Source organism: Pundamilia nyererei, unplaced genomic scaffold, assembly GCF_000239375.1.
Source record: "Pundamilia nyererei isolate P.nyererei 1_Seehausen unplaced genomic scaffold, PunNye1.0 scaffold00002, whole genome shotgun sequence".
NCBI lineage: Eukaryota > Metazoa > Chordata > Actinopteri > Cichliformes > Cichlidae > Pundamilia > Pundamilia nyererei.
Window position 1 is genome coordinate 7,860,033 of NW_005187403.1, and position 25,878 is coordinate 7,885,910.

General features: G+C 40.6%; 1 protein-coding gene across 5 annotated transcripts in view; it reads right to left on the reverse strand.

Annotated features, from left to right (window-relative positions):
• ctif (CBP80/20-dependent translation initiation factor) overlaps positions 1 to 25,554 on the reverse strand; it is a 59,887-nt gene extending 34,333 nt beyond the window's left edge. For 2 of the 5 annotated variants that reach the window (XM_013910159.1, XM_013910150.1), the window contains exons 1-7: positions 25,336 to 25,554; positions 13,492 to 13,730; positions 12,171 to 12,242; positions 10,537 to 10,659; positions 9,250 to 9,323; positions 7,593 to 7,697; positions 7,382 to 7,460 (exon numbers count right to left, since the gene is read on the reverse strand). In XM_013910159.1, the coding sequence (XP_013765613.1) occupies positions 7,382 to 7,460; positions 7,593 to 7,697; positions 9,250 to 9,323; positions 10,537 to 10,659; positions 12,171 to 12,242; positions 13,492 to 13,668 (630 nt within the window). In that variant the 5' untranslated portion in view covers positions 13,669 to 13,730; positions 25,336 to 25,554. Of the gene's footprint in view, positions 1 to 7,381; positions 7,461 to 7,592; positions 7,698 to 9,249; positions 9,324 to 10,536; positions 10,660 to 12,170; positions 12,243 to 13,491; positions 13,731 to 13,978; positions 13,998 to 21,523; positions 21,577 to 25,335 lie in introns of those variants that run through there. The other 3 variants (XM_013910154.1, XM_005720376.1, XM_013910155.1) reach the window with 3 other exon arrangements.
• Between the last annotated feature and the right edge of the window lie 324 nt (positions 25,555 to 25,878).

Here is a 25,878-nt window from a genome sequence, read left to right on the forward strand (position 1 = left end):
AAAGTAGACATGTCCTGAGAAAATGTTTAAACTTTGCCAAAGGAATAAATGGCCTGTATTTATATAGCGCTTTACTAGTCCATAAGGACCCCAAAGCACTTTACATATCCAGTCATCCACACACTGGTGATGGCAAGCTACATTGTAGCCACAGCCACCCTGGGGCGCACTGGCGAGGCTGCCGGACACTGGCGCCACCGGGCCCTCTGACCACCACCAGTAGGCAACGGGTGAAGTGTCTTGCCCAAGGACACAACGACCGAGACTGTCCTAGCCGGGGCTCAAACCGGCAACCTTCCGATTTCAAGGCGAACTCCCAACTCTTGAGCCACGATCGCCCACATACTTTTACACTTTGCTTTCTTACACACAATTAAATATGGAACAACAGAGAATAAAAGTCACAAGACAACACAGTACAACAACTGCATAAATTCTATATTAGGGTATGGAATTTGGCTCTGGGTCCGAAAAGTCAACTGAATGCGAAAGTGGCTTGCATTCTTTCAAATGGCCAGTAGGGGGGCTAGCCATGTTGTTGCAAGAATAAGTCAGATTGGTTAGCATTAAATGGGAAAATGACCCTACTGATCACTTGACCGGTGACCTCAGGAAACACTTTGTTGACGAGTTTATGGTCTCAGTTGCTGGTTTCGAGCATCTTCAATTGGTAAACATGGTACTCATTACAAGCAATAAGGATGAAAAAGGAGGGTATACTTTAGGGCAAACAATTAAATGATAGTCCATGACACGGTGGCCACATCCATGTTTTGTCTATACCTGTTTTATTTTAACTGTCTCTGTCTTATTTATTTGCTTTTGTGTGAAGGAATTTGTACGTGAGGGCGATTACAAGTATTCTTTTTATACAGCCTTTCATGTTTCCCAGCATCCATTGGATACGTGGCATGAATCAAATACTTGCTCCCTGACCCCTGGATGCTTCTGTCGTTACAACCTGAAATTGCACGTGAAGGCAGGTCATTGTGACTGCAGGATGACATTCCACAGAGGCCAGTGGAGGTGCAGCAGAACCTTAAAGCAAAGGGAGGAAGCCCTTTCTCACTGGGTTGCTCACACGCCCTCGCACAAATGAGAGGTTTTCCACGTCCGAGGGCTATTTGTAAGCGCATTGTGGCTCCTGGAAAAAGGGGAAGTGAATGTTGGAAGGAAGCATGGATTGCAGACGGGGACTTTGGATGATGTAGTCCTGCCGTGCAGTAGCAGGAAGTGATGACTCTGGAAAAGTCCAGTACATTATGAGTGGAAAAATACCTGATGATTTCTTTCTATCTATTTATCCTTCCATCCGTGGAGGCAGTTATTATACAATAGGGCAGTTTAGCAGCAAAGGGTTCACATGATAAATATATAGAGTCATAATAGGAGTAATCGGATCGGAATGTGGGAACCAAAGTTGTGATACATATTTATATTTTCACCTTTAATCTTGATGCAATTCTATTGCCTCTTAATTAAAACTGATATATCTTAGCCCCAAGTGGGCCCCCAAGGCTAATTTTACCATCTAAGAAGTTGAGAGGAGTGATGTTTCTATGGCACAACTATCAACAACTGACAAATAATAAGGAGCAATGTCTACTCACAGCTTTTTCGTGCCCGTTAAGCCAAAATAGTTATGAATCAGTGGTTTAATTGTTTCTTCCACAAAGGAGGTGGAACCTTGTGTGTGCTGCATGTGAGAAAAAAACAACTTCAGACTATGTTTAGACCTGATTCTCATGACATTGTCCAGTTTTTGTATGTGAGAACAGCTTTGGTAGAGTGTGGGCAAAGGAAGAACCCCATATTGCATTACCCTAGTCCAGTTTTCTCTTGTTTTGGAGATTTGGTTGAAGATGCCCTCTAAAAGTGCGCTTCCAAATCACAATATTTGATATTATATATAAAGACACACTGATCAACCGACCAGGGACAGGAATCAGATACTTTTCAGCATCCTCGCTTGGTGACTGGCTGGGCAGCATCACCAATGTCAGATTACGAGCCCATTCTTTTCATGCATGCGCATAGTAGCACAGGAAAATAGTCAGTTTTCACATTAGCAAACACACAACACTGTGATCAACAACACTGTGATTGGTGTGGTTGTGATCTGTTAGCGAGTTCTTACTGAGGAAAACACAAAATTGGCCAAACTAAATTGGCAGGGTTGGAAAAATGGTGGGTTTGATTCTAGTGTAGGAGTCGCTCTCATGGCTCATGCAGTGATGTCACTCGGTGCCCTTCTGTCTGTTGACATCACATTTTTGGCATGACTCAACTGGCTTTGAACCCCACCCAAGTAGGTACTGAAAAAGTACCTGGTAGCCCATACTACTGCCAAACGGAAAACCAAGTCAAGTCGAGCAAAACTGAGTAAGTAGAAGTAGAAAAGAAGCTTATATCAGGTAAAGATTGGTGTACAGGAAGTGTGAAGTTTAAAAGATTTTATTATGAGAATAAAATTTTGCATTGAAGAAAAGCTTTTAAATGTATATGCTGCCAATTATAGTTTTTAGAATGAAAATCTGAATTGTCAGAAATTGGTTTGTCAGCAGGCTGCAAGGCCATGGGTGCAAAAATGTTTATGTTGGAAAAAATACGTATATAACGGCACAAAATGAAACTATTCAAAGACAAAAGAAATAAATAAAAATCCCCTGATGACTAAATATTACATAAAGGAGAATGGGCATCTAATACAGATGTTTTTTTAGAGTTTCATTATTTGTGAGCATGTCAAGGCATAAGCTTAAATGCTTTTTTCCTCAGAAGGTGAACAAGATACCCCATGAGGATGTCTGCATGTCTGCCAGTTTATTGTGACCAGGAAGACTTGTCTGCAACAACATGCACGTGCTCATCAGGGAGGCTTCCAGTGGAAAAGTACTGTACAACCGGAATAACTACTAGTCTATGGGATATTCAGCTGTCCATGTCTACGACCAAGGATCACTGCTTAAGTGCAGCAAGTTACCAGCAGAAAAGAGAGATCCCTGCAAACATAAATACAGAGCCAGGATGCTGAGAATATATATTTATTTAATAGAGATTCATGACAATAAAAGCGATGACAATACTGAAGAAACACGACTCCCTTTCTATTAGCTGGAGAACTCTGGAGTGGACCATCACCTCACTACCTGGATCCTGGACTACCTCACCGACCGACCACAGTATGTGAGGACTCAGGGCTGTGTGTCGGACAGGGTCGTCTCCAGTACAGGGGCCCCACAGGGAACGGTTCTGGCTCCGTTCCTCTTCACCATCTACACTGCAGACTTCTCCCACAATTCCACCCAGTGCTTCCTGCAGAAGTTCTCTGATGACTCTGCAATAGTCGGCCTCATCACTGATGGGGACGACAAGGAGTACAGAGGACTGACCCAAGACTTTGTGGACTGGTGCCAGCTGAACTACCTCCAGATCAACGCCAGTAAAACCAAGGAGCTGGTGGTAGACTTCCGCAGGCACAAGCATTCTCCACTGCAACCACTGAACATCCAGGGTATGGACATTGAGGCTGTGGACAGCTACAGGTACCTTGGTGTTCATCTGAACAACAGACTGGACTGGACTCATAACTCAGATGCCCTCTACAGGAAAGGGCAGAGCAGGTTGTACCTGCTGCGGAGACTCAGGTCGTTTGGGGTGGAGGGCCCACTCCTGAAGACCTTCTATGACTCTGTGGTGGCTTCTGCTATCTTTTATGGTGTGGTCTGCTGGGGCGGCAGCATCTCTGCTGGGGACAGGAAGAGACTGAACAGGGTGATCCGAAGGGCCAGCTCTGTTCTTGGATGCCCTCTGGACCCAGTGGAGGTGGTGAGTGACAGGAGAATGGCGGCTAAGCTGTCATCCCTGTTGGACAACGTCTCCCACCCCATGCAGCAGACTGTGACAGCACTGAGCAGCTCCTTCAGTGGGAGACTGCGGCACCCACGGTGTGGGACGGAGAGATTTCGCAGGTCTTTCCTCCCCACTGCTGTCAGACTCCACAACAAAGACTTTAACTGAACAAACACACACATCCACACATGTGCAATAACACTAAGTGCAATAATCTTTTCTGGCATCGTTGTATTTTTACTCAGTTGTATATAGCATTCGTATTCTATTTTTATCTTATTGTATATTTTTATTCTATTTTATTCTACTGTATATAGTATATTATTTTATTCTATTCTGTACAGCTGTGTACTGTATTTATTCTTATTGTATTCTAATTTTTGCGTCATAACTTTTGCACTGTCCACTTCCTGCTGTGACAAAACAAATTTCCCACGTGTGGGACTAATAAAGGTTATCTTATCTTATCTTATCTTATTAGTAACAAAACCATGCGCAGTGGGGTATGCAGTTTGTAATTTAATGTAATAATGCTGGTTATCAGTTAACTACAAAAATTCTAGTCATCTAACGAGCCACAAAAAGATGTACATACTTTCAAACACAAACCCCTGTGCTTATCATTCCAACCAAGGTTTACATTGATTTTGTTTTATTTTACACTGTGGTCTCTTGTGGAAGACTTAAGTACCCTTCCTGTTATCTTGAGGGCTATTCGAGACCAAAGAGAGTGTCAGTGAATGGCCTTGTTAGTATGACAAACAACTGGGCATCAGTGGCCTTGCTTTATAGCTGCATGACCCCACAGGGCATGGTTTTGCGATCAGCTTGCCAGGGCTCGATATTCACACAATCGGAACGTGAAAGAGTAACTGGGAGAAGATGAGAATTGCCAGAAACAGCTGAGAAATGTCAGGGAAAACAAAACAGAAAATGTGGCACTCAATTCCCAGCTCTGCGTCTCTGATCCCGATCGCAGCACAGAAACGCTGATGACCCCATCTATCTTTTGGCCCTTACTGAATGAACGGAAACGACAATCTTGGCTCAGAAATGATACAGTGAGGAAGCCATCTCGATCGCTCACCTAGATCCATCTTAGCCCAAGCTGCGTGAGCGGCGCAGCTCAGCTCAAAGGCCAAGAGGGGAAGGAAAGAGGAAGACACTGTAGCTTAAACACCATGAAAGACGGAGGATATTTTGGCTCAGAAAGCAGGGGAGGAAGAGAGGAAGGTGACAGGAGTGACCTAATGTGAACTCTCGTCACCTCAATGAATCACAAATCATGTTGGAAAACACAATGCTCAATACCTTATACAGAGAAGCATTCCAGCTGCAAAATGACTTTTACTCTGTTGATGCGAGACACGTCACGTTCAGAAACACGGCTGTTGCCCTTTAGACTGCAAGTAATGTAAGTAAGAGGCACTTAGATCCCATTTAGAGAAGATGCTAAACCTCCTCAATAGTTCAGGAACTCAGAATAACCCTATAATATATATAAGGTTACTTTCCCTGTCAAGATTTTAGAAAAAGTTGCCTTTCTCAAGTTTTTTCATAGTTTTTCATACTTGAATACTTTTAATATGTTTAAGAGATTTCAGTCTAATTTAAGAAAGATGCAGATTTTGCCCTGTTAAGAGTTTATAATGATATCTTTTTATCTGCTGATTTTGGCTCTTCTGGACTTTACTGCATTTAGACAATGATCTAAACTAAATATTTTTAAACTGGATTTCCTTATTTGATGGCACCTTTAGAGTCCAAACTGCTCGCCATTCCTAACTTCCATTAACTGCGGCATCCCTCAAGGATCCGTTTTAGGTCCTTTTTTACTTAAATTGTACACGCTACCTCTCTTGCTCTATTGTTCATAGATACAAAATTCACTATCACTGTTAAGCAGGCAAAAAAAACAAACACTTCAACATAATGACTTCACTTTACTTATTATTTGATTTGGCCTCCCACGCTCCACAAACATCAAGATAAGATACTTATCTTCCAAACTGCAGTTGAAAATCATGGTGTTTATATGGAGAGTTATTTGAGTTTTAACGATCAAATCAAGGATGCTGTTAAACGAAGCTTTTACCAACTGAGAACCAATCACTAAGTTAAAGCCAGTTTAGCAGCTAAAGGATTTCAGCTGGACTGCTGCAACTTTACCTCAAACTCTCTCTCTCTCTCTCTGTGTTGCAGATGATTTAAAATGCAGCTGATCAATGTTTAACCAGTACAATGAAAATAGCACATCACTATCTGTGATATTTCAAATAGATTTTAAAATTTTACTATTTGTTTTTAAAGTCCACAATATATCTGTAATATATTGAAGAAGTTCTTTTAAAAAAATCTTTTATCTCCGCATTTTTCCTCTGTGTCACGGAGGTTCTGGCAATTTCTTAAATCTCTAGAGGACGCTCTTTTTCTGCTCTATTATATGCTTTATTACAGCTCACTGTAAATGTTTTCTATTGCTCTTTTATTTGACTCTTTTGAACACTCATAGATTTTATTTATATTTTCATTCTTTTCATTCTTGTTTTTCAAATTATTGGGTTCTTGGTGATCTGGAAAACACTCTGGGTCAATATGTCTGTGAAGGTTCTCAGCCATCCAGGTCATGGTAGTCTAAGGAGCTTGGAAAGAAAAGCGTCTGGACTTCTTTAAGTTGCTTGAAGACTCTGGGTCAACTTATGTTGTTGCTTGTACACTGACCTGACAGTATAGTTTGTACAACATTTGCCTTTTTGTCTTATTACAAAGCGAGAAAACACTGCATGGGGACTTCAACTAAACTAAAGAATGCACGTACACAGAAATACTGAGGCATACATTTTTGTATTTTGTGGACTGAAATGAGAAAGTATTATAACTTCTATCACGGTACAAGTATTGTTTTGAGACACACTTGGAGAAAATGTGAACCTACTCATTAAGTTTTGCACGAGTGCTGTTAGAGATAATCAGACGCTGACTAAAACAGCGACTGCCTCAGAAACCAACAACCCACATCTCTTCTGTGTGAATCATTTGGGCATCTATGCATATATGTTATGCAAACATTTGCCCACTAGAGGGAGATATAACATCATTATTCACAGTTACAGCTCACTCCTGCATCTGACCAGCGGATGTCACTAAAGTTTTTATTTTCAATCAACAAGTCTCAGAAAATACATATAACACAGACTCATCTTGCACCCTTAAGTTCCTTTTTTTTCTTTAAAAAAAAAAAGAAATTAACAATACAAATTGCTCCTTTAGTACAAGAAAGATCATTCCTGTAATTATGTTTAATAGTAATTTAATCAAAAACCGGACTCCAGCACTCTTGACTCTGAACTCCATTTGGTCCATGTTATTCCTTCACCTAACCACCAGGGGTCACTCTCTAACAGCAAATCACACAGTATTGCTAAAGCTTCTTAAAGTTGTGACCTGTGAATGGCTTTCTCACACCTGTTCACTGCAGTACTAAACTGGGATGGCTTAGTTTCACACAAGAAAAAAATCAGAGACTTACCGAGCGAAGATGGGGTAGGAACCTTTCTATGTCGTTCATGTCTATACCATCATCTTCTTCAAACTTGTTCTTGATTATCCTGTAAGAGAGGAACGGGTGAGATCAGGAGGTTGTATGATGCTATAAATTAAGGTGGTATAGAGCAATCAAAACTGTTCTGAGTTCCACCAGTGAGACAAAATAACTGAACATAAATAAATGTATAGTTTACCCTTCTCTGTCAATGTGTGGCAGGTGCTTTGGTGTTCCTCTGAAGTGTTTTCTGTGAAAATGGCTAAAGTCCAGCTTCTCTGGCTGCACGTCCCAGCCTGCACCTCTACAAGGAGGAGACAAAGTAACAGTTAGAGTCATGGAGAGTCTCTGCATAAGTGCATATGAGGGGAAATGCAGATCTTTAGCAGGTCTTGTGTGGGATAATCTGGACTTTATTTGGATCACTTGCATGAAAACTGCTACAAAGTTGTTAAAACTCATTTTAAAAATTATGTGGGACATTTTCTTTTTAATCAAATCCCTTAGAAATGATTTATTTGCCTTTTTATTTTGAAGATATAGAGAGACATTGTGATATTTCTTGATTTCTTGTTACATCACCATCCTTTAAAGTTATCCTTCAAATTATTTTTGGCTTTTCAAAAGGCTTTAATTATACTTTCACTAAATCCAGATAAAACTTCACAAGCTTCTACTTACGAAAGCAACTGGTGTTCAAGAACCAGTTCCCTTGGGGGGGGACATGAGATTTTATATAATGAATGGCTTGCTTTTCTTAATATTTCAGGTTGTCATTGATTAACGTAATGTATGTAATTTTTCAATGCCTGGTTGTGTGAATGCAGATGTATAAACATGTGAATTGTTTATGCATCTATATCTCTGGCTCTATATGTGTATAAAATGATTTACACATTTCTGCATGTTTTATACTGTATAATTTATAATCTGCTTGCAGGGTACCATTGCTAATGAGACCCTTAGTTTTTCTTATTATATCATCTGATATACAATATATAATACACTATGTTTCCATATTACACACACACACACACACACACACACACACACACACACACACACACACACACACACACACACAGCTTTTATCAGGAATGCATACTTGAATGAATCAGTGTGTTTTAGTAAAACATTTAACCCTGTAACACGTCTCCACCTGCGTGAGGAAAAAACTGCTTACATCATCCCACCATGCTGGCTGCATCACTCACTGCATGCTCCGTTGTGCCAGCGTGGACGGAAGTCGCTGCTGTGCAGATGTTACCATGGCAACCAGTCCTGCCTCCACTTTTAACTGATTTATGTTTCGCTCATTTCCTTTCTCTAACGTTTTGACTTTCCCCCCTCTGCTCTTAAGTCTCACGTCTAGCTCTTGTTTGAAAAACCTCTTGGACACACAGAAGCTGATTCACGCAGAGACGTCATTTATAAAGAGTAACAGGATTTAGAGCACTGGGGCTAAACAGTCGAGCCTCCGGTAGCTCAGATGTAGTTTAAATGTGTTTTTTTTTCTCCCTCGTGATTAAGGTTGAGTGAAGAGATACTTAGTTTGGAACGACAGCTGAACAGATTTGCTAAAGGTCAAGCTGAATGTTGAAACTACTGTCTTGGACTACAAAGATAAAACAGGTTAAAAACAGGACACTAATGGAGCTCAAGTGCTAAACTGCAACCGCTGACCACAAGTGGAGAGGAAATCTTACAGAAGTGAAAAGAGTAACCAAACAAAATTACAAAATGTACCAAAGAGAGGAACAAACAATTGCTACGAGACTGTGCTGTCTACTGTCTGTCACATGACCATCCAAAAGCTATATCCAGCAGACAGGTGTGTGAAACAGAAAGGTACCTACCCATGTGAGTCCATTGTGTTAGCAGCCCATATGTCTGTCCCCAGGATGTCAAAGGATCCCTCTCTGTTGCCATTCTAGATAACACACAAGGAAAAAGAAGAAAAAATATTTTCAGCATGACTACAAAATACTTCTCACCAATCCCATGTCCACATTACTCAACTTGTATGTAACATTTCACAAAGCATCCTCCAAATCATTTGTTCCTCCAAAGTTATTCTAGAAAGACTTTATTTGTAGCCAAGACGTTTCTGCCTAGACTTAACTCCATAACCAACCATAACCAGAAGCAAAATCCTCAACAAGCAAGGCCTTGTGTAGAGAATGAGCAGCTTCCTGCTTTACATTCCCTCATTGTTAGCAGTGTTTAGAGCCTAAAATTCTGAAGCATTCTGCTGTTGAAACCGAGACCCAGTTGACTACTGTTATATCCCTAACAAAAGGGAAATTGTTTCTCTCAGGATTTTGAGCAGCTAATGTGGCTAACATGACCAATAGCTGTGACTGTATATCAATATGCCAGAACTATGTGAAAGTTTTAATCAGAAACTGTGGAAACATGAAATCAGTGATTTGAATGAGTGAATGATTTGAAATCAGTAAAAAAGAGAAAAGAAAAGAAAGGAATCCATGTATGTTAACGTGTTTTCATTAAACGACTTTGTCCTGTGGCGCAAACTAAGCCTATCTGGATTTTATGTTAACATTAACCAACAGGACATGAGGAAGCCTCCAAACTTTTCCTCTGCTGAGGTAAACCAAAGCTTTACTGGCTCTTCCTTTGCCCCTGCTTTTTTAACGCTCTATCTCTCTACAAGGTTTCATAATTTGGCTCAGGACCTTTTCAGTCTTTACCATGATGGAACTGAAAAATTAACTGCTGTGGCAGAGAAACAAATGGTCATGGGCATTACATTATCATGTACAGTGTAATGCAGTGATCTCTGTTCAAAGCTCCCCGTGTTCCTGGTCTAATGTTTTGTAGGCATACAACTCACTGAAGGTGGTGTCTGCTCTGTAAGTAACTAATGTAACTAATGTGCCTTCATTTTGCTGGACCAGCTGACAAATGAGAACAAACCTGGCTTCTCAGGAGGAGAAATTCCTTAAAGAGGATAAATTGGAGCATTGAAGCATCTAAATCTGTTCTGACAGCTTGAACGCACAAATGACCATGGTATCAGGGTTTTTTTCCATTTACTTTCATCTTGATTAAAGTCATGTTAGTGAGGCACTTTCAGAAAGTTAATCCAACTCAAAAGCAGACAAACCCATGTATTTCTGTACCTTGGCAGAACCTTTGTACTGGTTGTTGTGCCCCCTGCTGCCAGATCGTGAGCCAGATCCAGGTCTGGACCCTGAACTGGGCCTGGAACCTGTGCTGCCATTACTGCTGTGTTCCCATTCATCCTGTGGAGTTGAGAGAGTTAACGAAAGAAATTATGGTCTTTGTTTTTGGTTTTCCATTTTTCCTCCTTTTTGCTCATGCTTTGTGTGTGTATATATATTAGACCATTGCTCTAGATAGTCAATGTCAAAACCTGCTGAACATGGAAAATGGAAAAAGATTGACCTCAGCTACCCTGCTTTATTTTGTTAGATCATTCTAATCCATGCTGCTAAAAAGTCAACTCTGGAGAGCAACAATACAACAATAAAAAATCACCAAAATCTGCATTGTAAGAACGCACCAGAGCGACACACACAGACTCAGATTTAACAGACTAACTAGCTGGTAACTCACTTAGTATTTTTTTAATTACTGGTTCTAGCGTCATAGTGTCCCATGACAGTCACTATGAACATGCGTTCAATGTAGAAAGTGTAGATGAATGACTAAAGGTTGGTGTTACAGAGCTCTTTCAATCATACACTGAAGAGCTGACAGAGCCCAGAAAACGGACGAGCATGTACAGAACAGAGAGAAGGAAAACATGTGATTTAATCATTGTGGTGATCCAGTGACCAGAGAGTAAGTCAATATGCAGCTCGAGCAGACTGAAAGGGTGCACTGGGTAAAATTAGGACTATTTTCAGATCAGCAACTACTATGTGCAACGGTATACATCTAACCTTGCCTAGGAGATGTGTTACAATGACTAAAGCTTTTGTATTATTGTTTTAGGCATCCAAATTATTTTGGTTGTTAGTGATTTAACATCTTTATATTAACACAACAGCAGCATTACATTATGTTCAGCATAATGGTAAGCATAAAGGCAATTGACTGATAGGAGGCTACCTGTCTGCAAGCAGTTGCAGTCTGACTTGGACTGAGAGCAATCAGACTTAGAGAGACTGTCAAAGGTCTGCAAATAATCTGGTTTTTTCAAATGCAGACAGATGTGTTGCCATCAGTCTGAATAAGTCATTGTCAATGAGCACAACTTAAGGATACTCAACTCAACTGGTTACCAGCTGGTTGCTGAATACAACTGTAATAGGTAAATGTGAATTTCTGTCTAGGTAAACAGAAACAGATATGTGATTTTTCACAATTTATCACTGTTGATTGTTATATTATCAGAAACAGATTGCATGTAATTGCCAACTTGACCCCATTCAATCACTCATATCAGACTGTTAGCAAACTGATTCCATCTTATAGCAACAGTTATAGCACATGCTAGCGACAGTGTCGATATGCTCATTTTCCAGCAAACAAAAAAATTGAAGTGAGGCAACTTATCTCATCTTACTGGATAAAACAGATGTTGACAAAGTGTAATGTCATTTGCGGTGGACAAAACATGACAAGTCCCACTATATGTTATTGCAACGGTCAGCATCTTGCAAAATGTTAAAAATTGCAATAATATTGTATTGTGAGTCATATATTGTGATCATTTCATATCACAGGGTATCTGGTGATCCCCACCTCTATTTAGCAAAGATAGAGCTGTGAACAGACAAACACTCACTGGCTTAGATGTGCCTCGTCCTTGTGATGATGTCCAGCTACCATCTTTCTTATCATTGCAGTCATCTGTCCACTGAAGAAGAGAGAAAACAAAGTAGGTAGGTTAACAATTACGGCATATTTAAAGTCTTATTAAAGCATATTCAAATTTACTTTGAAGTTCTGCTTTTAAAACGGACTCAAAATTATGTTTCTGACCAAATCTTAAAGCCTGGTGTATAGTTTGTGTAGCAGCCAATAAACTAGGTCAAGGCAGCTGAAGCAGCTAAAGGTGAACTACAATGTAAGTTCAACACTGCCATGCTTTCTTTGCATTATGGTTCTGTCACACTACAATAAAAATAGGGACAGCTACTAATTAACCAATAATCTGTGGTTGTCCAGTGATTGGCCGTACATTGGTTGATCAAATGGCACATGCACAGGTCACCCTGGTGGAAAGCAAGGCCTGCAAATAATTGACTAATTGAATATATCTAATTCATAAATGCAGACGGATTGCCAACATGTTGGAATCGATCTTTCTCTTTCAATGAGATCATCTGAGATGTGTCTCTTTGCAATGGGGAACTCTATTCAGCTGGATGCCAACTGGTTAGATTCTGTTGTGTTCGCATATAAGAGCAAGACTACTGAGCTTCTATGTCATGTTGTAGTTAAATCACCGTCCTGAATCAGTCAAGTCACTATTTGAAGTTGAACTTCTAAATTTCTGTTTCAAATGTCTGAGATTAGATGTGTTATTTTACTTTTCTTCAGTGCAAAACCGGCCAATCAGAGACAGTATTAGATGATACCAATCTATAAAGAACCTAAATCATTAAATGCCAAATCACTGTTCATACAAATAAAATGAGAGTGATCCTGCAGAAAACTGTGAATAAACATATATCTTCATCAGAGAATCTATATGGCACATAGAGCATACCAAAAATGTAAGAGCCTGTGAGAATGTGGCTCTCACACAGTCATTTGCGAACTGAAACTCAGAACATAACCTGCTCCGGGCCATATTATGTGTTTGGCATTAGTTACCATGGTAATCTAACTAGGTAAAAAGACAGCTACCTTCATAACAATGAACGCTCTGACATTAACCTCAAAATACCACCCTAACCCAATAATCTATCTTCGTGGTACATCTCTGACGAATGCCCTTCCACTTTCTCTCTATTTACACAGTATTCATTACAACACTAATGGCAGCTGACACAGAGAGAAACCTTCCAGTCTTTTTTGGGAAGATAAAAAAAAAAATCCACAGACACCACCAAGGCCTGGAATAATCAAATACAGTACTGCTGATGTGATATAGCTCTGACCTGGGGTACCTTGCAGCTACTGTCCAAGTCCAAGTCTCCATCTGCCTTGTCTCCCAGAAGCCCTTGCACTTGATACTCCAGCACATAGCTGTCGATAAAGCGCTCCAGCTCTTCTATCTCCTGCGAGCGTGTGCTCCCAGCCTCGGACGACGCAGACGCCACCGAAGAGCTCTCCATGGCAACGGGTGCAGTGATGGGTGAAGGGGGAGGAAGGGGAGGGAGGGAGGAAGGAAAGTGACCTGTGGGGAAAGGAAGTTTAAGAAATGTACAAGAGTAAGTGAAGCTCAACTTTTTGACAGTCATTATATAGTCATTATAAGAAATGTTTCAATATCGAGACACTGACTGTCAAAGAGGTGCGTGGACATCAGTCCAACGACCCAATACAGACAAACTGTTGAGTCACTTGATCAAATATATCCCTGGGAGATTTACCTAAAATAATCACTGCGTGCAGCTCAGGAACAGCTAAACACATTTTTCTTACCTTTTCCACCTCAACTCCCTGACATTTGAAGAAGGTACACAGCCTCCCTGCTGTCAGCAAACACCCATACATGCACTGCCTGCTTCCAACAAACTGTCCAACACACAAGATAGAAAACTTGTGTTCAGGTGGAGCTACAGCAGGCCCAGGCAGGCACTCAGCTTATCAATCCAACTTTTGAAAAGTTGCTCCACAAACCCTGTTGGCTGTCACCATTCACAAACCTCTCAATGTCAGTTTGTTTTCCCACCTTTACCTCGCCGTCTCTCTCCCTCTGTCTCCTGTCAGTGTTTTTGTGTGATCACCTGACCCCCGGCCAACAGGGAAGCAGCTTCCTGGCTGTCTGTCTATTGCTACTAAGCTCCTTTACATCACGGCTTGATCACCAGCCATGCAAAGAGGATTTATGGCTGGAGCAAGCAGAATGGTATCTGCTGAGCCCTTGGGACTCGCTGGGGAGTCCTGTGCATTTGCAGCCAACAAGTCAGCTACAGAAAGTCTAAAGGCTTTGTTTTGGCTATGATGCAACAGTGCTGCCTAATGCCAGAGTAATGGGGAGTGGTATTTCCTAAACATATTCTGCAATCTCTTTTTCCAAGATCAAATTTGATCTTACTAATTTCTGCACTGCATGAAGGGCAATGTTTTTCAAACAGACGTACAACAAAGGCAGGATCATTTCTAAATTAAGCTAGCATAACAACAACTCTAAACAAATTTAGAACAGTCAGCAAATAACATCAACATCCTCCACTAGAAGATCAGACATCAGGTTCTGAACTGTTGTTGAGAGACAGTAACGTGAATCTCCACAAACACTAGCAGGTCAACATGTTATACATCTGACTCACAGTCAGCACTGTAATCCATACGTGTCAATAATATAATCCACCATACATTAATGCCAGGGCTCTGATTAGCCTGGTGATTTGCAATTAGTAGGTTACAGAAATATGCACACTCAAACCAAGTGTGTGCTCAGCAACACGGGACCTGCAAGTTTATGAATGCATGCACACATGTACAAGTACAAGCATCCCCTGGCACACCCATGCATATATCTACATATATGTTTGCATGCTTTCATATTTTCTCCAATCTCCGTATAGATGCAGTGATTCACTACTTGTTACCTCTGCCGAGGTAACTCTGTTTTCACTACTGCTTTCTGGTTTGTCTTTTTGTTTGTTAGCAGGATTATGCACAAGTTGACAGGATGCTTTTTATGAGTGTAGGAAGAGAGCTGGGGCATATGGAAAGCAAGAACCTGTTAAACAATGGTGTCTGCCTTGCCAGCAGTGCAGTACAACTAAAGGGTTTAAAAAGGGGGTCCATTTTGGTGCCTTTAACTTTTAAACCATATGTCTGAGTAAAATTAGTTTGCTTTAATCAAGCATAGTTCTTCCTTAATTAATTTTTAGCGATACTGGATCTTATGTCACTTGCTGCAATTATTGCCAATCATAATCACTGAGAAAGCTGCCTAACAGGATGTAGGGTCACAGCTATCGCAGTCATGCTTGGTACATGGACTTGAGACCCCATTTTAAGGAAGGACAAACAATTCTGTGGCTTTGACCAATGGAGGGCTTTTTTTCTAGTAGTTCAATCCAGCTTTGGAAATATATTGTGACATTTATGATGAGATTGTTTGCAAACTTGCACACCATAAAAGGGTGCACTGTTGGCTTTAGTAAAGTTCTACAGAGGTTTACAAGTTTTCCCTGCGCTGTCCCTTTTCGTTGCCATTGCTGACTCAAGAGACACTTGTTATCTTCATGGTATTTGGTGTATTTTAAGACTGAAACTAACACTTTTCATACTCATATGCAGCCCAAAAAGGCGACAAATTTATCTTACAATCCAATCAATCCAAGTTGTGCCCCTCGCTATGTCCTCAGCCAAACCGGTAACAACCTGCTACTTTTGGATACTCCCTGCTGGTTGCCACAGCGGGTATCTCTGCATATCTGACCTAGCAGATTTTTATGCCAGACGCCCTTACTCATGGAACCCCAAAGGGATTTGTGTCTCCCACTGCTCTACCAGCAACCTTTCATGTGTCATGTGTTAATCGAATGTGTAAACCACTATTTTACATGGACCCACTGTATACGAACCATGGACAGTGCAAACTCACTTCAGACATTAAAAATTAATGGTAAATTAACTTATATATAATAAACTTATATAAGAGACGCCTAATCAAAGTCTGGGCTTAAATCCGATAATGGCATGGCCTTAAACAGGCCATTCGTGCTTGAAAACCCAGCAGTGTGAGCGAATTAAAACTATTCTGCAAAGAAGAGTGGACCAAACTTCCTCCACGAGGATGTGAAACACTCAGTGCCAGTTATTACAAATACTCAATTGCAGTTCTTGCTGTCAAGGGTGGTGCAACTAGTTATTAGGTTTAGGGCAGCGGCCCCCAACACCCTGGCCACGGACAGGTACCGGTCCGTGAGTCATTTGGTACCGGGCCGCGAGAGTTGAACCTCGGGTGTGAAATTTATGGTTTTCAGAGATTTTAGCAGTTTTCATCGTCATTTTTTTCCCTGGGTCTTTTCCCCTGTGTTATGAATGCATTTCCTTTTTTGTTACCAGTACTGGTTTTATTTTGTTGTATTTATTCGCGACAACTTAAAGTCTGGTCCGTGAAAAAATTGTCTGACATAAACCGGTCTGTGGCGCAAAAAAGGTTGGGGACCGCTGGTTTAGGGCACACACAAAGCGAGGAAGATTTGGATATCTTCTCTCTCTTGATTAAAAAAAATCATAATTGGAAAATTGCATTTAGTATTTTTTTTCACTTATCTTTGTCTAATATTAAAATTTGATAATCTGAAACACATAAAAATTACAAAAGAAATCAAAACTAATTTTTTTTACAGCACTGTGTTTATTCACTTGAGCTCTGAAGTTAAAAGTATTGACTTATAATACTTTTAACACAGTTTGAATAAGTAGATCAATAATAGTGTGAATGCAACAGTATGTTGATAGATGCATATTGATAGTGGCTACAATCCAGTCAGTTGTCCTACTGTTGTCCTTGATATGTTGTGTGGGATTACTGCCTAAGGGTAAACAGCTGCCAGCAATTATTGACCCTTTGATTGATGCAAAATACACGTAGCTTCTGGGGGTTTTTGCCTTGCTATCTATGACAATTTCTACAGTGCTATTACAGCCTTTATGTGCTTTCTGTAGGGGATGAGCGAATCACCAGGTCCATCTCAATGGCATTAACTTCAGGATATAAAGCTTGTTCTGCATATCACAGGAGTGAGGCATCTGTGGAATGGAGTCTACCCAGCAGTGTTTTGCAACACAGCACTCTAAATCTGCAGTTCTGATTTGTTTCATGGCTACATTGACTAAAAATCTATTTTTTCTCATGAGGGAAAAATAAGTGTTTAGTCATAAAATACAATCACGTATAACAGTAAAAAAAGCCAAACTATTATTGTACTTATAGGCTGCAGGAAAAGGATAGGAGATTAAAGCAAGGACCTGCTCTTCACAAAGAAAAGGATACTACTGTATTTGGTGTATATGTGAGGAATAACAAATAAAGAAGCTCTGCAGGCTGGTAGCCCATCTTAGAGCTTTGACTAAACAGAGGAACTGACTCTGCAAGGTCAGGGACACAAATAGCATTGCAAGGCAGCTCAGATTCACCAAACACAGGTCTCATCTTCCCCATACACGCTAAGATCAATCAGCAATATGAGCTCTCAAATAACAAAAAGATGCAGACAATGATGAAATCATTCTGAAGTCCTGCTTGCATTTTAACTTACTAGTAATGATCGTCCAGCCTTTCTATACGCTCACATGAAATGAGAAGATTTCTGACATTTAAATAAGCTGCATTTTGTATCCACGCCTAACCTGACTCCTATGATACACGCATACTTTACAAACATCTTCAACTTGGGAGTAGAGAAGATCCATACAGTTACAGGGTGGGCACTAATGCCTATTTTTAACACAACATCCAATGTGACTTTTTCCTTACGTCATCCTTGTATCCTGACCTGTTTGTCTGAAATATTTAATGTATGAATTTTTGGACAATGACATAATTTTTGTACTTTTTTCACAGGGGATTTTTGACCAAACAATCAAGATGTGATTGAAGTGCAGACTTTTAGCTTTAATTCGAGGAGATTTACAAAAATAGCGTGTTGACTGTTTAGCCATTGAACAATTGACTGACAAGCAGTTTCATGGCCATGGTAGTTTCATACCTTTTCACAAGAACTCCCAATGAACGTCTAAAAAAATATTGAAGTGAGTGAAAAAAAAGCAAACTAAACCCATCAGAGAGATTGCAAAAACGTAGCCAAATCAACAATGTGGTAAATTGCCTGAGAAAGGGAAGACACGGGCCAGCTTAGCAAAACCAATAAGCCTGAAAGGCTACAGAAGGTAATTACAGCAGATGATTGAAGGATTCTTTCCTTGCCTAAGAAAAACAACTTCTCAGCTTCTTGCCAAGTCATGAATGCTCTAAAATAGATAGATGTATCACTGTCAGAGATGCAAAAACGTAAAAACAGAGGATTTGCAACAAGGTGCAAACCACTGGTGCCAGAAAACATCTAAAAGAGCTTTCTGATAAAAGAAATTCTTTGTATAGATGAAACCAAGGTTTGACCGGTAAAAGAATGATGGGAAGAGAAAAGTATCGAGCAAGACAGAAACAGTCACTGATTTGCAACAATGTCTTCCCCTCCTGGCGCAGGGAATTTGGTTAGATAAAAACTCAACACACCAGTTGTCATCAACCCCAGGTACTGTCAACTATTTGTTTAAATTACTTACTATAGCTATTCTAAAATAGATAAGAACTACAGGGTGGCGAAAATTTTAGACTGCATTCCAAAAAAAGCATGTGCATCGACCAGCAGGGTCATATGACCTGGACCAAGATAAGTAGTATAAAATGGTTTGCAGACAAACGTGCATAAGCATTCGAGGTGCATATAAGCAGATAAGTGTTCAACACAATGAAGCTTAGCATTAGCCGGTCTAAAACTTTCCAGCTTTTTACTACAAGTTTGTGTAATGTTGGATTGCGCCAGTGTGCAAACAGTCCAGTTAACGGTCCAGCACACTCACCTCTAGCGAGCAGGCTTCATGTGTCCTGCTTCCTGCAAACTCCCTCACCGGCACCACAGAGTGTATCTCCAGTAGTGCAAACACGTGTGAATCCACTTATTCCAGCTGTGGGCACCATGTAAGAAAGTATAAAATATCCTGACCCATGTCTCCAGATTTCAAGCAACTTTTGCAGTGGTTGTTGCACTGTGGAGTTTTTTTATACTACCTGTTTATGTAGTATTAATTTTCTTGTAGAATCATCACAGTATAACACACTCTCTCCTCTTTTCTCTATTCTTCTTTTCTGTCTTCTCAAACTACATTTTTCAGTCCCCTGACCCACAATGCTCTAACTCCTCTGCTCTTTCCTGTCTCCATCTTTTCGCTCTTTTGCCCCAATCCTAACAGCTGTTACAACAAAGAACTGCCTGCCATCCTGTCCAGCTTCCCCTCAAACTTCACTGCTAAACTTAAGCCGCTTAAGAAATTGCATATCAGTACACAACAATTGCAGACATCAAAGTCTCCTCCTAACCTTTCAGTTCCATTGTCATTAGCCGAGTGGTTCTGGCAGGTTCCGGTTAGGGACAATTTACCTGAGCCGCTCTATGTTTTAGAGTCTCACAGCTTGTTATCAGCCAAAAAATACACACTTTATTACTTATTACAAAGCCTTTCCAGCATGAATAGTGGAGTAACAATGTGCGGTGAGAAGCTGGGTTACCTCAGGCAGTGACCCTCCAGGCAAGCAGAGAAACATTAACCCTATAAAATGCAAAGCAGACTATGAGGTCAGCTGCATCGATGCCCAAAGTGAAGCAGTGTTCATGTTGATACTAAACTGGCCAGACAGACACAGCGTGGCACTGGACTGCACACTGTGTCTTTGTTTGAGGACCGATAGATATACTTTCATCACTATGCATGTCCGTGATTGGATGTATCTCCAAAATCAGAGTGCATATATTTGTCAATTAATGGACAAATATATGCAAAATTACAACAGGAGTGGTGTATAAACACACACAAAAAATCAATTTTGCTGTAGACATTCTAATCAATGTGTCTAATTAATGTCTGAATAATGAAAGAGTACTGTCACAACTAGTTTAGAAGTTAATCGTGGTCCAAAAGGAACGCTGAAGCATGGCCATATCCAAAAATGTAATTTTATGAAATGAAAACATATGCACAGGCTCGTATTTTTTTTCAAATTGTAGGGAAAGTGGAACTTTTCTGGAAAACCATACATATAATTAGTAACTATCTTAAACTTCTGGAGAATGCACTGCACAAGTTAGCCTGTTGATGTGCTGAATTAACACACTGCCAGGCCTACTGAATGAGATATTGAACAAACTATTATTATTGTTCCTAAAGCTTAAATATGACTTGTGCCCTGGATCTATGTTGAGCCTATGACATAGCCTAGTGGCTGATGCCTTTCCCAGCATTTATACCTGTGCATGCTGTACCTGTACCATGCTTTACCACCATGATGGAGCTTTTATCTTCGAGTTGTTCCAGTCAATTCTAAAACTGGCAGCAGAAAAAGAAGATGGAAAATCCACAAAAAGGAAGAAATAATGGTACTGAACGGGCCAACCAGTCTTCCATTTCTGTCGAGGACCACACCAGGTTTCGGTGTAGGTTTTTGTGGCTGGGGGAGGGGGGGTTTTGGTTTCAGTGTACCTACAATGAAAATTTAACACATAAGCACAAACTCAATTTAAGCGTCAGAGTGCGGAACAGACTTTTTGGACTCCTTCACGTGATGTGCGTCACTCTCTTCGTGGATTTTACTCACTAAAAAGAAATCAGCTGTAATGGAAAGAACACAGCTTCTACTGTGTGAATACAGAAAAACAAGCCTAAACCATTCGGTGATTTGCAACCTTTGATATGGTTACACAACAACCAATCAGTAAGAACCATAATCCTCACAAGCCAAACAGAGCACAACATGAGACCCCGTCTACCCAGTGGGAATCCAAGTCAATGTTCTCACCTCATGCAGTGAGAGCTGGTAATACGTCTAATCTGGTCTACTACTGACTGGCAGCTTAAGAAACTCACACTTGAGCTTAAATATAATTTGGAGTAGTCTATTCTTGAGAGCAGAAGAGCTGCGTGCCTTCTTTGACTCTAATCATTCAGCAGACATACTTGCTGTAATAGATGTATGCAAATAGGTTAAATGGAGCAACCACATACTTTGCTTAGGATCAAGGGCTTTACAGTCAGCAAAGGGTACTAATAACACCTGTGTGCATATGAAACATTAACAGTCACTGAAGACACAGAGATTCAAAGATTTTTTACACCTCTGCCAGTATGTAATGACAAATGGACAATTTTCTATCATAATACAGGACTCCACAACGTGCTTCATTTATTTTATAAGTAAATGACAAATAAATCCTTTTAATACTGCACCTTATTTTGCATTCACTGGAACCGGTAGTACCAGGATGAGCGCGTCTTCTTACCTAGCAAACATGAACACTTTAAATATATCGCCTACAAAATGCAGTTGAAAAAGTGTCACTGTTCACATTGCGTGCCACTCTCTGACAAAGCCGAGGGATAATAATAAGCATTATGTGGCTGGCACCAATCAATCACTTTTTCTGCATAATGCGTCTCGGTAGTGAAACTGGAAATTCTATTTCATTTTCTTTTCAGACATTTGTCACACTTTAGAGAGTGCATCCCCTATATTTGTCCATCTTATGGTTTTCATACAAAGGCAAAAAAAAGGGCATTCTCAAACCTCCGTAAGCCTGAGATTGGTGGCTTGTTGGTCAAGTTTGCAACGTAGGTAAGTAGTCAACCTCAGGATACCCCTGACAGGCATCGGGAAGTACAGCACCAAAACAGAAGCAGAAATCCTGTTACCAGAGCAACAGGTGGCAACAATCGAGAAAACTGCCTTTGTAGATCTATTATTGTTACTACTAAAGATGACATGGATACAAGGGAATTGTCAGGGCTAAACAAGGGGAATATCCCTTTACATAGCTAAAAGTTACAGTCATAACAATATAAAAACATAAATTTATGTGCGATAGGGAGCCTCAAGGTTAGACATTCAGCTTCAGTTATACTTGATGATGATGATCTTTGCTGATGGCTTCAGAGCACACTGATAGCAATTAATCCCCACAATTAACTCTGAAAATTAACTGGATGCTCAATGCCGTTCATTTGTCTGACATCCTGCCCTCATTCATCTCCCTAGCGCTGGAAGAGTTTCTCCTCCACGAATTGTTGTGTTGAAAACGACTGCATGAAAGTTCTCTAAAGAACAACTGATGTAAATCAGCTTAAGAGGTCATTCTTTTTTGGCACTTTATAAATATAGATTTTTTTTCTACAAAGATGCGCTCCACTGCAAAATCACACAGTCATTCTACAAAGATCAACTCTCCTAGCAGAGCTATTCAAGTCATAAAATACTACCTGTTCTTTCACACTGCAATACAAGTTACATAAAACAAAATATAAAAATATTCCATTTTTTCCCTCTTATGTGTACAAGTGTGTGATTAGAACGACCTGAATCCAGTGGAAGAGACTAACAGTGTGTGCACATGTCACACGAGAGGGGAGGTACAATGGTGTGTGTGTATACTTAAAACAATAGCCTCATTGTCCTCTTTTGTCCCTCTTTGTCCCTGTACTGACCAAATGGGAATGGACTGGGCATGTGCAGTACTGCTGGGATTGAAGCTCCACATTGCTATGCTCTTCTGTCCGGACACACGAGCGTGGAGGTGTGACAAACAAATGAGGGCATGCTGACCTGCTCACAGGCTTCCTAACATGTATGGAGGGTAGATAACAGTCCTGAGACCTTAAAGGTGAACAGCAACCAAAAGTCAAAAGACAGGCACAGGTGAGTGTTCAACAGAGCTGTGGCTATTATTGGTCAGGGCTGAGATGATGACAAAACTGCTGACAAAGAGATCAACCACACAAACAACACAACTAGTAGCAACACAATGGCTTACTGCAAAAACCATAGTATATAACATGTTGGAGCTCCGTCATCTCTCACAGAACTGCTGTATGTTTCTCTGATTCATGAACCGTGTAATCACTCTATCCTCACTTTCTCATTTCCCACTCACTCACCCGTTCCAGAGAAGCAATGTAATGAGGAGCAGCCCCCACTGAAACAAGGCTAGATTTCTGCTTTACAGCCTGACTCAGGATGATCCAGTTTTGTGCAGGCAGCTCCCACTCTCTCCGTAAGATTGCTGCTATATTTCTGCCTCCTCCACATTCTTCAAAGCGCTACACGCACACACAGGGAACCGGGTCTACATCATGACCTAAACACCAGCTCTTTTCTAATGCTTACGTTGACATACAACACAGAGGTAAGAGTTACCTGCTGCTATGGAAATTAACCCTGGCATCACTGGTGAGATCGGCCTTTCATTATTGTCTTTTCTCTTTTTTTGTCCCTGTATGGTCTCCCAGGACAGAGTTCACAATAACGATCGTTCATCACGTCAATGCAGGATTCACATGCGCCATGATGGCAGATCACAGGGGTGATGATGGTGCACTGACTCTTAGATTAGTATGAATGAAACGTTTTTTCAGGCCACATTTACACATCAGCAAAACTCAGTTTTATATTAATGTGAGAGCAATCTAACTACACAACATATCACAAAGTGAAAAAGCAAATGGATGGATATTTCTAATATTTCCTAACTGTAGCAATTTATTGAGCATATGTGGGGTACATAGTGTATCAGATCTTTCTTTTTCTTGATCAGCTATTTGATGATAGTAATATAGGCATATTATCAAAGTTCAATTTCATACATATCCTTGAATTCCCTGCAACTGTAGGCAAATCTCAACCAAGTATGTCTTTGCTCATGTACTATCAGATCATGGCCAAATCATAATTGACTGAACTATCTTCACAACAGCTAAATGTTACCAAATGGGTGGACTTTACATGTACATGTACAGAATGAGAAAGTGGCTGAACATGACTGACCACTTGGCATTCTAATGAAATAGCATATGTCTCCTGAGTGATCACAGTAATGTGACAAGGTAAATACACTGCAGAGACATCCTTTCATCACTGCAGACAATCTTTTTTTAAATTCTCTATTAATAATACCACCTGTATAATGCAATCATGCAAAATAGGTCTAGCTTCTAAGTCTGCATTAAAAAAGGTTACCTTGGTCTCTGCTTTTTGACTTGTAGCAACATGCAAACATTCCTTAAATCAGTAAAGTCATTCTGATCCAATCAGTCCCTAAACAGCTGGAATCCCAGGAATGCCATGCGCAAACTTCACCGAAGTATGAGCTAAAGAGCAACAGTCAGGTCGGCTAGTGATCAAAATATTAAGTCTGCCAAGTTTTCTCATTAAGGACTGCATGATTAATGAATAACATGTAACACATTCATCATTGGAGTATGAGCTAAAGTTTATGTTAAAATATATTTAGACAGACGTTCCAAATCTGACAGAAATGTTGATCTGCCTCTGTCCTGCCACAGTCGCAGCTGTGATGATCCACTCTTTGTTGTGAGGGCCAACAGCTGAGACAGTGTGCTGCTCTGCAGCTAGCTCAGCACAGCTGATTGACTTTAACGCTTTAAGCGACTGTTCCCATGATTCCTGTCAAGCAAGTATGACGCAACGTTACAGAAACCGAAGAAAGACTAACAACCTGTGCCACTATAGCTTAAGCTTTCTTTTTTTAAATTTAGCACTTATAACCACGCCCATGCTGTCTGTGATGCTAGTACCGTGTGTACCGGGGTCAGTGAAGCGATACATGACGGTTCGTTTATGTCAGAGGTTTTGAAAACAGCTGCACAGCATTGTTCCTGTTAAGGTAACAAAGCCACATCTGGGGGCACTTCCACGCCCTGTTGTGTGTGTCTGTGTGTCTGCGTGTGCCCGCGTATCGCCGGTAACAATGGTGACGCAAGCTTTGCGGCTAACCAGCCGGCTAGCGTTAGCCCTTAGGAGCAGTAACCGAAAGGCTATAAATTACAAATTCAAACAAGTCTCCGTCAACTCTGTCGTATCAACAGGTCTGCTGGTGGAGGCTTAACCAATCCCAGCATAACCAGGTCACTCACCGAGACAACTCGCAGCAAATCCAGCGCATCTCTTAAAACTGTTATCTCGTTACAACGGTTGAAACGCTCCAACCGAAAAACACCTTCTGTTGTCTTAAAACGAAGTAAATCCTCACCCGAAGTGAAATGCGAACTCCTGGCGAACCTTGGATCGCCTCCAGAGATTAAATCCGCCGTGTCATGGGTGTGTTTCTCTAAAAGAAAGCGAGGGGGGAAGAGGGTTAGCTATCCAGTGGCAACTCCGACGTCCCACACTGAGGAAAAAGGGAATGCAGGAATGTGACGTTCAGTCCGGTCTGCTGGCATCATTGACACGTGCACTCAAGAGCGGAGCACTGTGGGAAATAGAGTGTAGTTAAGTAACAGATTGTTACGGGTTTATTACTAGCGCATTAATCGTTATCCACAATTTCCATACCCAGTGAATCTCTGTGCTACTTACCGAAAACATATAAACCTTAAATTATTACAGCCCTTAGATATAACAATTGAAGCTTGGTTCCAACACTGCAAAAAAATAAGTTAAAGATCAAGTAAGTTAAGATTATGGGTTATTACGTCAAAGTTTCAAATTGTTATGTCATGTTATCTTGTGTTAAATCTGGAAATAACATCTCGAATCCTTTGAGTTATTAAGTCAGAATTTTCAGATAATTATT